At 43.4% G+C, this 10,541-nt stretch overlaps 2 protein-coding genes across 2 annotated transcripts; one reads left to right on the top strand and one right to left on the bottom strand.

The window, feature by feature from the left end:
• The first annotated feature begins 468 nt into the window (after positions 1 to 468).
• On the top strand, positions 469 to 4,480 carry LOC148019005 (3-dehydrosphinganine reductase TSC10A-like). The gene is made up of 4 exons (XM_087701529.1): positions 469 to 963; positions 2,443 to 2,706; positions 2,800 to 2,947; positions 3,700 to 4,480. Exons 1-4 carry the CDS (start codon positions 685 to 687, stop codon positions 4,011 to 4,013), a joined length of 1,005 nt encoding a protein of 334 aa, XP_087557655.1. The 5' UTR covers positions 469 to 684; the 3' UTR covers positions 4,014 to 4,480.
• A 3,453-nt stretch (positions 4,481 to 7,933) lies between these two features.
• Positions 7,934 to 9,287, bottom strand: LOC148019004 (uncharacterized). Its single transcript, XM_087701541.1, has one exon. It carries the CDS (start codon positions 9,258 to 9,260, stop codon positions 8,166 to 8,168), a length of 1,095 nt encoding a protein of 364 aa, XP_087557667.1. The 5' UTR covers positions 9,261 to 9,287; the 3' UTR covers positions 7,934 to 8,165.
• Between the last annotated feature and the right edge of the window lie 1,254 nt (positions 9,288 to 10,541).

Genomic DNA, 10,541 nt, shown 5'->3' with positions numbered 1-10,541 from the left:
GACGAATAGGTGGGGGAGCATGGTTTTATTCACCCCACAGGAATTTGCTTAATACCTACAAAAGTGCTAGGGCTAGTAGGGTTGCATTAGGTATAACCAATCATCGGAGGTGTTGTTGGAGGAATATACATAGATTGTCTGCATGCTTGCACCTTGCTACTCCTAATGATGTTCCCATGTGACTTCTCGATATAGAGTTCTACATGAAACTTTGGTACACCCTATTGTTGATGTGACCCAACACTTTAGTGAACACAATATGGCATATTCTTTTGTGTCCTTCCCTACTAAAAGTTATGGCTACCTTCACACTGTATGTACATCACATTGAGAGATGAGATCGGGGCATGCCCAAGAAACTTCTAGGAGAGGTGGTTAAGGGCAATCTTGTGACAGCTGCAACACCTTTAAACCATTAATGAGAAAGAGAGAGTGATGTTATGTGCAACAAGCCCTTTAGAGAGCAATCAATCTTCTTTGCGTGAGAGAGAGAGAGAGAGAGAGAGAGAGTGTGTGTGTGTGTGTGTGTGTGTGTTAGGTGTAGCACCGATCATGCAATGCATCACCAAACAACCTTCAATTTGATTTTAATTTTGAGAGACCTTTGCTTTCCCAGTCTCATCACAGGACATCACACACACACACACACACACACACACTCACACACAAAATTAAGGCCAGGCTATGGAGCTTCTGATGCTCTCCCTGTCTCTCCTGCTCGCTTGCCTCTTCCTGCTGCTCAAATTCATCGCCCGCAAGCCCACCCCCTTCATCGAATCCCTGCGAGACAAGCACGTCTTCATCACAGGAGCTTCCAGCGGCATCGGGCTCGCCATCGCCAAGAAGGCTGTCCTGGAAGGCGCCTTCGTCTCCATCCTCTCCCGCAACTCCTCCAAGCTCACCGAAGCCGCGGACAAGCTCGCGAGGGAGACCGGCTGCCACCGCGACCGACTGCGCTGCCATGTGCGTATCAATCACAAGCTTTGTGTATCGATCAAGCTTAGGGTGATTAATGTATGTAGCTTGCAAGCTTGCATTGACAAAGCGTAGGGTGAATGTATGTATCTTGCTCAACCTTGCACCGATCAAAGTTTCTTTCTCAGGCTTACAAGCTTGAATTGAGCAGTGTTAGGGTGAAGCTTGGATAGGGCAGCCATGGTTCAATTCAAAGTGGCTCAAGATTTACTGATAGGTGATACAATGGCCCAATTCACCTGAATTGATCAGTGTCGGGGTGAATCTTTGCTTATGAGATAGGGCCATGGCTGAATTCAAGCTTAGCCTGAAGCTTTAACGATAGATGATGAAAAGGTACAATTCAAGCAGCTGAAGCTTTACTGATAGATGAGAGCATGGCTCAATTCAACCTGAGGCTGAAGCTTCTCTGATAGATGAAAACAGGCCTCAATCCAAGCTTAGATTGAAGCTTTACTGAGAGTCAAGTTCCGTATCCAATCCAAGCAGCTGAAGCATTACTGAGAAATGAGACCGTGGTTGATCGAAGCTTTTCAACTGATGAAGTTTTACTGATAGATGACACTATGGTTCGATTCAAAGCATAGGAGGAAGCTTTACCAGTAACGTGGTTCTTTTTCCATGAATCCCTTGTTGTTTCGCTGCCCCTTCTTCACCTTTCCTATTAGAGTCTCTCTGCGATCATCATCTACATATTGAACTTGTCTCTAATATCGATTAGCATTGAAGTATATCATCCGGCTGTTACAAGAAAACAAAAGTTGTTTATGCATTAGCATTGCTTATTGATCAAGCTTCATGGATTTTGTTTGTTTTGCTCACATCTGAGCATCTGTTGAAGCCTCTTTCCAGAATCAGGCTCATAATCAGGCGAGGTGGTGTTAAAGCCTCTGGATTTTGTGAATCATGCTTAAATGTTTCCAGATTGCAGAGTCTGCATACAACATCAAAACTCCATGGATTGAAGCCTTTGCTTTTAGATAATCCAGGTGCAAGGCCTGCTTACAGTCTGGAGATTGCACCAAAAATTGAGAAAATCCATGCTACCATCTGGCAGTTCGAGTAAATCTACAGCCTATGCCTTCTTTATGTGATGTCGCAAGCCTGGCTACTCGTCCTTGCTGTGCAAATTCATATATCTGGACAACCCATTGATCATCCACATTATAATACGTTGATTACTCATTGACCAGGTCTCTTTGAACAAGAACTGTTGTTTAGATGAGAAACCCTTCCTTTGCCAGTTTCTTTTACACAGAGTGCATGAGTGCCATTATTCTACTTATCATGTCTACATGCAATGCATCTGGGTCAATCTGTTAATTGATCTAACGGGTTTCCCTTGCAACTTTTTGTTGTTATACATTGCAATACTAAAACTTCTGTCAAGTGGGATTACATTGCTAGTTTTTCGCTGTTGTATGCAATATCAAAACTTGTCCTTGACAGTCTTATTTTCTTGCACAGGTTGCAGATGTGGGTGATCATCCTGCCATGGCCAATGCCATCAGAGAAGGCCTACAGTGGAAGCCTATAGATGTCCTGGTGTGCAATGCAGGGCTTACAAGAGGGGGCTACCTGGGCAATGGAAGTGTAGAGGATATAGACATGGTCATAAGCACCAATCTGAATGGAGTTATCTATCCAATTCACGAGGCTCTGCCTTCTTTGAAACAACACAGCCTGAATCACCCAGTTTCTATAGTCCTTGTGTCATCTATTGCTTCACTGGTGAGTAGTATTCTACCATGCTGTGCTTGCTTCAGTCTGTTAGGTATCTGGCCTTGTTCAATCGCTCATCTTCTTGGTTTTTTGATTTTCCAGTTTTTCATGTATGGTCACTCCGTCTACACTGCCACAAAGTATGCTCTTCGAGGCCTAGCGGAAGGACTTCGGGCAGAACTTTTGGCATGCAATGTGAAGGTTACATTGATGTGCCCAGGCTTTGTAAACACCCCGTTTTTAGATGATGGTATGGTTGAGTTCCTTGCAACAATGATGGTCATATTTCCTTTCTTCCGTGTATCTGGGTTATTTAGGTGCTTGAATTCCTTTGATGTAGCCTAAATGGCCTGGGTATCCAACAGATAAGGGGGGCACTACTGACTTCCTTGGAACACTACTGCCACCTGGTCTAATTTGTAGGTACTTGCTTTCTTTTTATGTAGCCTGAATGGCCTATGTATCCAACAGAAAAGAGAGAACAGTTCACCAAGCACAGCTGTAATGCACCTGAATCGAGACCTGAATTATAAGCTTTGAAAACAGCCTTTGCACATCATGTGGTAAAGGTTGGGAGTGCCATAAACCAGGACTGCCACAGAAGCCTAAAATTTTCTCACATTTATGCTTTCTTCCTAATGGTGGCTCCTGGTAGTCTGATGGCTGTAATAGACATCAAAGAATATGCATAGGGTAGGCCATTCTCAAGCTGGTTGAATGGCCACTGCAAATGAATCTCTTATCGGTAAAGAAAATTTTCAAACTTAAAGGTCTTAAAATGAAATCCAGAGTTTTGCAGATATTATGTTGTGCCTCTCATCGGTATCAGTGGAAGTTTGATCAATTTCAGATTCTTTATTACTGGCTAGTATGCTTATCGGGAGGCTGTGCTACTTTAATCTCATTGTTCATTCATTCTTGGTGATACACAAGCTTTTATTTATCATGGTAAGCTTGGTCTTTGACCTTTTGGCTTGTGTTTGGTGCATGTGGTAATAACAGTCAGCAAGGAAGGGGAGATCACAGAAATCATGAAGAAGGTGAATCTGTTGGATTTGAAGAGCTCGGAGTCTCCGGAGTCGGTGGCGGTGCAGACAATGGAGGCAGTGAAGAGGGGTAGCTTTATTGTAGTGACACAACCAGTGGGCATCCATCTGCTTGCTCTTGGGAGGGGCATCATACCTGCAGAGAATCCATTAGTTGCCCTCTTTGAACTTGCCATTCTCTTGCCCTGCCGCATCTTGTCCTTCCACCTAGCCAGCAATGTGAGGCATTTCATTCTGGAGGGATCCCACAAGCCTGTCAAAAATATCTGAAGATTCGTGTTGCCTATCCAAGTCAATCTTGTTCCAATATTCCCCATAGATTATTTCCAGGAATAGCATTTACATTTCACATCTCCCAAGTTTCAGACATTAGATTACTTGGTCCAATATCAAATCGGTGCTTTGGCACTATTACCAAGCAAACTACAGATGTTTTCTGTGGTCAATAAGGCACCCATAGCTCGTGTATGAGTGGAAACTCAAGAGCCAATCATGTATTTAGTGTCACATTTAGCAAAATGCGGATATAGAAAAAGAATACCAGTTGGGTCAGTGTACATTGAAGCATCAAGGATTGTATGTGACGAATCCTCTCGGAAAGACATGTACACTGCAACCCTTCTATTTCCTGAAGTGTGTTAGCTGTACATGTACACTGCAATCATTCTATTCCCCTTCTATTCCATCAACTATCTTAGCTTATATTGATGGTTAAGGTATCATTTTTCTTCATCGAAGTCCAGCTAATAAGTATCTCATTGTACGCTTCTATGATAACCTTGAACATCAGGTGTGAGAGTGGTCTCTTGTACCTAATGAAGTGTTGTATCATAACAAGGGAGAGAGGCTAAATTGGCATGGAATGGACTGGTACAGAAGCTAAGCACTCTCAAATCAAGTTGTTAACACAATTCTACAAGCTACATCTCAGGGATTAAGTTGACAAGCGATTCTATACAAGCTATATTTGGGGGGTGTTCATTTAAATATGAGTCTCATTCAGCAATTTTAAAACGTTTCAGGGTTCAATTGGCAATCCCGAAAGATGATGTTCAAGCATTAGAAAACCATTGATTAGTAATGTTCTTTGAAAGTTTAGTGGTAACTTTGAACTGCAAAGCATAGAGGCAATAACAATTGAATGTCAAGCAAAAATAGTATTCAAAATATCCATATAGCCAAGCAACGTGCTTCTAAATTTATTGGCAAGAACTTGTGGTTGAATGGCAATAGCATTCAATTAAGTTGGTATGAGTGAAATCGGTCTTAAGATAACTAATGGGTAGTAAACATAAGCTTAGCAAGCATTGGCAAAAAACAAGTAAATCCCCTACTTTATCTACCCTAAGTTACTCTCAATTGACATGGGATTTCATGTGAATAGACTATGCCAAATGGACTCTTATTAGGGTTTCTGGTTGAAACTCTAATTTGTATAGTAACAAATCAATCCCAAATTTGACCATGTATCCATAGGGCATGCTCATGCAAATTAGTCTAGCTTTCTCATGCATTTGTCACTTGCTACTCTCACCAATAGTGACTTCTCTTGTGACGAATTGTCTCAATTACACCTAATATGTGCATATTCATATGATAGTGTTACCCAAACAATGATTGCGTATCTGAGAAAGATTATAATTATGCCCAACATTGTTGTACAATTGCATGTAATGTCAATTCTTGCATTAAATTACCCTAATTTGCCAAAAATAGAAAAAAAGAACCAATCAACATTGATCAGCAAGTTTTACACACACACACACACACACATAGAAACATCAAGAATGGTAGCAAAAGGTACAGTGGTAGTGGAAGTAGGGAGTGTACTCTCTCTCTCTCTCTCTCTCTCTCTCTCTCTCTCTCTCTCTCTCTCTCTCTCTCTCTCTCTCCCCCTTGTAACAATAGTGCATCTATGCCAAGAGCGACAATAGCAAGAGTTACTTTTGGGATGGATTGGATGTTAACATATAGAGGCATCGTATGTTACTATTGGATAAGTGGTTTTTGCAAACAATGGTAGGCAAGGTGGATGAGAGGGAGATGCAGGATATACTAAAAGAGAAGAAAATAATTTGTAAAACAGATAAAAACTTAGAGATAAGGTGTGTGTGTATATGGTAGGGGGGAGGGAGGAACTTGTCGAGTGGTTTACATTACGTAAATCCTTTATATCACTTGCATTCAAGACCTAGTTAAAAATACCCTTAGGGATGATTTTTTTCTAAATAAAACACCCCTTTATATAGTACCCTTTTGTATGTAGAAAATGTGTAAAATGATATTTTAAAGATCCCTTCTTTTGAATCCACATGATGTGCTTACATATTTTTGAGTGACCCTCTCAAGGAGAAATTACTCGGGGGGGGGGGGGGGAGAGAGAGAGAGAGAGAGAGAGAGAGAGAGAGAATGGATAATAGTTTACATATAACTAGCACACAAAGCTACAATAAACTATTGTAAAAAGCTAATACATTCAAATTTTGAAGTTTGGCTCATTCTTAAACCAAGTGTAAAGCTTGAAGATATTATATTGCTACCCAATCTAGTGTACTATTTACACATTCATTATTTTAATTTTTAAATATTTCATTATATTCTTTACACCATATATAATCTAAACATGATTTCTACCCAAACTTTGGAGCAAAATAGAAAATATGTAATAATTACTACTATCGAACACATATAAAGTTTACTTAGCATTGGTTTCCTTCATATCCAAGGTTATGTAACTAAAGAGTTTGAAATTGATCCAAAAATCTAATTAAAGTTAAAACAAATAAAAAAATATCGAATCTTTTTATATATTATTCAAAGGTTTGGTTTGGCGGTCCCGAACCAAGCTTTGAAACCTCTATTTTGCAACCCGAGCATAGGAGGCTCATGAAAGTTGATGCATTCTATAAAGCCAAATTTGAAAATAAATAGAAAAGAGAGACTTCATGAAGGAGACTTAAAAACTTGCAATTATTGAAAAGGGTGCAAAACTTTTCATGGCAAGATTTAAATTATGAGGACACCATAGCAACTGAAATACAAATAGCAAGTTCCTTTGTCCCTTTTTTTTTTGTCTACTTTTAATTCCTCTTGGTATGGTAATGTGTGCATACATTTGTTTATTTTCTTATTTTTGTGTTGTTTCTTTTTAGTTCCCCTTCTCATGACTGTCATTTTCAAGGAAAACACTTGCAATTGGAACCTTTGTCAACCTTTAATAAAGGTAAGTCTTAACATAATGCTTCACAAAAAACTTTAGTTATAGCATCATTAACTTCTCCCAGAGATCTAATTCTTTAATTTAGACTATGCATCTTTGGTAAGTCGATATACGCATTGTCAGTAGCTTTCGTGACATATATATCCATGCCCTTGCTTCTTAGTTGAAAGAGTAGCTTTTAAAAAGAGAGAGATTATAAGTGAGAGAGGGGAATGGGTTTTAATTTTTTTTTTAAAGGTGAAAGGGAAAGGATGAGAGAAAATGGCTTTAATGAAAAAAAGAAGGGAGAAGAGAAAATAAGAGATTACACGTGAGAAAGAGGGGAGGGGAAGGGGTTTTCATTAAAAAGAAAGGTTTGGAAAAGTAGGTTCGAGAAGCCCTCTGGAGGTTCAAGGCTGTCCGAACCTGTAGCAAAAATAATATAATAGTAAGATATTAGAGCTCTCATGACTTAGTGATTTAGATATGTGTGTGTATTTGTGAAACTCCCCCAATATATTGTCATAAGATTATTGTACTACAACAATTTATTTAGATGTGTAATGGTTTATACTATTGAGAAAGCGATATCCAAGGTTTCAACTCATTCATTCACAATACTCAAATCGATACTCGAAACCACTAGTAGAAACCACTACTCTATGACACTCGAAACTACTCGTAGAAACCACTATGCTATGACCTTAATGCCAATGAGATGATTTGTGCTCGGAGATGTTGGGAACGTGAAACCCAAGGTTTGAACTTACGCCCCAACAATTCTCAACCCACACTCAAACAACCAGAGTAAACCACTAGGGTACATTGGCATCACAAGAGTTCGTGTCCAGCGTATGTGTACGAGCAAAATACATAATTACATAGGGGAATAAAGCTAATTACATTATATGAGGGGAATAAAGCGCCTCGGGGGGGGGGGAGGGGGGGGGGGGGGGGGGGGGGGGGGGACGGGTGGGGGGGGCGCGCCGGTTTTGTTGGGTTAGGTAACAGGTTGGTTTAAGGTTGGTTGCGTGGGGCAGTGCGGAAATCTCCACAATCAATCTATACTATTAGTTAACGAGAGGTGGGGGCGGGTGCCACGTGGCAGCCCCCTACCTCCCCCACAAGGAAAAAAAGAGAACGCAGGGGCGGGTGCCACGCGTCCAGCACCCGCCCCCACCTGCGAAAATCGTGCCCGCCCAACAAGGTGCGGAGCGCCTAGTTTAGATGGAGGGGGGGCTGCCGGGAATGCCAGGTGGAGGCAGGATATCAGGGCCGGGTGTGTGCGGGACACGTGGAATCTCAGGGCCAGGTGTGGGAGGGACGCGGGGGATCTCAGGCGGGCCAGGGGTCGGGGGCAGGGGCGGGGTGGTGGGCGGCGGAGTGGGGTCAGGCGAACCAGGCGGGATGGGCGGCATCTGGGGCGGTGGGATGGGCGGGGGCGCTCCAGGAGGCTGAATGGGCTCCACAGAGGGAGGCGGAGACGGCAAAGGGGCGCCGGAAGGCGGGATGGGCGGTGTATTGGGCGGTATGATGGGCGGGGCCCGGGCAAACTCGGCGCCTGCCCCGCCGACCCTGGCCAGGAATGGAATCCCCCGAGGCGGCAGTGATGGCGGAGGCGGCGGAACCTCAGAGATTCCAGGCGCCGGGACCTCTGGAATTCCTGGCATCGGAACCTCCATCGGCGCCGCTCCCCCCGGCACCTCTGGCGGGGTCTGCGTGGGGACCTCCGCCGGGGCTACCGCGGGTTGCAGCTCTGGCATGGACGGGGTTGGGATGAAGGTGGGGTCCTCCTGGGGGGGCAAGGGCGGCCGGACCTCCGGCGTGGTAGGCAAGGGGGGCGCGCCGGGGGCCAATTCGGGTGCAATCTGGGGGTTCTCCGGTGACGCGGGCAGCGATGGCAGGTTGGGATCGCTGATGTCCGGCGAGGGATCTATGGCGGGCTTGATATCCGGCGAGGGTTCCACGGCAGGCCTGATGTCTGGCGCCGCCACCAGGGGCGGCTGGATGGTGGTGGTGCCGGTGGCAGCCGGCGGGCGTGCCCAGTGTAACACGGTTGCAGACACAGGAGGCTCCGGCGGGGCGTGCCCCACCGTCGCCACGGACATGGCATGATCCCATGCAGCATACAGCCTCTTAATGCGGCAGCAGCTAGCACTGCATTCTTCAGCAGTGGAAGACAAGGACGATAGGATTGGCCTTGCCAACCACAGCTTCTTCTGCGAGGCTGCTGCCATCGCCATCGCCAAGTCCGTTTGCAGCTCTCCTCTACTGCAACTACTGCAACAACTACTACAGTACGAACGCAAGGAAGCCATCGATATCACGTCTCTCTCTCTCTCTCTCTCTCTCTCTCTCTCTCTCTCTCTCTCCTGTTATCCTTTGTCTCTGCATGCAGAGATTTCTCCTTCGCATTGTTATCCTTGTTGGGTCCCTGCCTGGGGAGCGTTCTCCTTCCTGCCGCGTTCTGGCACGTCTCATCGCCCATTCACCAACACTAAGCACTACACCTGCCGTAGCATACGTCTGACACGTGTCATAGGAATTGCAGCGTCTATTGTAACTGTCGATCTCAAGCTAGGCAACCCACACGTCCTGGTTCGTTCTTGTTTGCCCGAGATAACACACACGTCGCAGTTCGTTCTTAATTGAATTGCTACCCAAGGGTGCACAACAACTAAGCGCAATGCTAACAAATGCGCACTCCTTACATGAACACAATGCTGAGCTTTGTATTTAGTTACACTCATTCAAGGTGATCACAAGAAATCATAGTCTCCAATCCAATAAAATAATGAATTACATGGCAAGTGGCCATCATGTAGGCCCATCAACTTGACTACAATTGGTTGTGATCAACATTCAAAAGAGAGGAAGTAAGCATAATTCACATGCACTATCATTTTAACATTATGGTATTAAACTCTAAACTTAAGTTATATTTCAATTCAACCTTCAAGCTAAATAGCATTTTAATAACCATAAATTATCGATTAGTACATTTATTTTCTTCTTAATCTTCTACCAATTGTATCAACTTGTGCATTAGCAAGGAATGCAATGAAAGATGTATCGATTGAAGGCATTGTATTACCACCTTTGTAGCTTAAGAGGCACGTGCAATAGCAAACTTGGTGGGACCCATTTGCATGTGCATACTCATTAGGGTAAAGAACATGAAAGTCACCAAAAGTATGGCCCATTAATTTCTAGTGTGAGGCCTAGCTATGTGTCACTTGAAGCAAAAGCCTCTCACTCAATCAAGAGGGAATCACACAAAAATTTGGAGTGCAAAAATGTAGTGAATGATGGTGGAATAATGAAAAAATAGATTTCATCAAGGGACTAGAAGTATAACAATTTGAATATTGGAATTGATTGACCTTAGGTGCATTTGACTAGCATGAAATGCAATTCATAGTTGTTTGTTCCTTGAGAAAGCTACAAGCTTTTAGGGGATGGACTATCTTCCTTTCAAGAGCCGTCACTTTGCTAGCCCCCATACCTTGACCATTCTTTTTATATTGTTCAAATATACTACACATAAGGCAAGTACTTATATCCTTGCTCCAAGTCAAATCCATGTAAAGATGGCCTAA

The sequence above is a fragment of the Lygodium microphyllum genome, chromosome 20 (assembly GCF_053477565.2).
Source record: "Lygodium microphyllum isolate KBCC chromosome 20, Lygodium_microphyllum_v1.1.10, whole genome shotgun sequence".
NCBI lineage: Eukaryota > Viridiplantae > Streptophyta > Polypodiopsida > Schizaeales > Lygodiaceae > Lygodium > Lygodium microphyllum.
This window is presented reverse-complemented; position numbering and strand designations above follow the sequence as displayed.

Excerpts from the sequence above, each read along its gene's own strand:
- LOC148019005 (XM_087701529.1), top strand. The coding sequence starts at position 685 with ATGGAGCTTCTGATGCTCTCCCTGTCTCTCCTGCTCGCTTGCCTCTTC. Across the intron at positions 2,707-2,799 it reads TGTCATCTATTGCTTCACTG|TTTTTCATGTATGGTCACTC; the intron begins GTGAGTAGTATT and ends TTGATTTTCCAG. Across the intron at positions 2,948-3,699 it reads CACCCCGTTTTTAGATGATG|TCAGCAAGGAAGGGGAGATC; the intron begins GTATGGTTGAGT and ends TGGTAATAACAG.
- LOC148019004 (XM_087701541.1), bottom strand. The coding sequence starts at position 9,260 with ATGGCTTCCTTGCGTTCGTACTGTAGTAGTTGTTGCAGTAGTTGCAGT.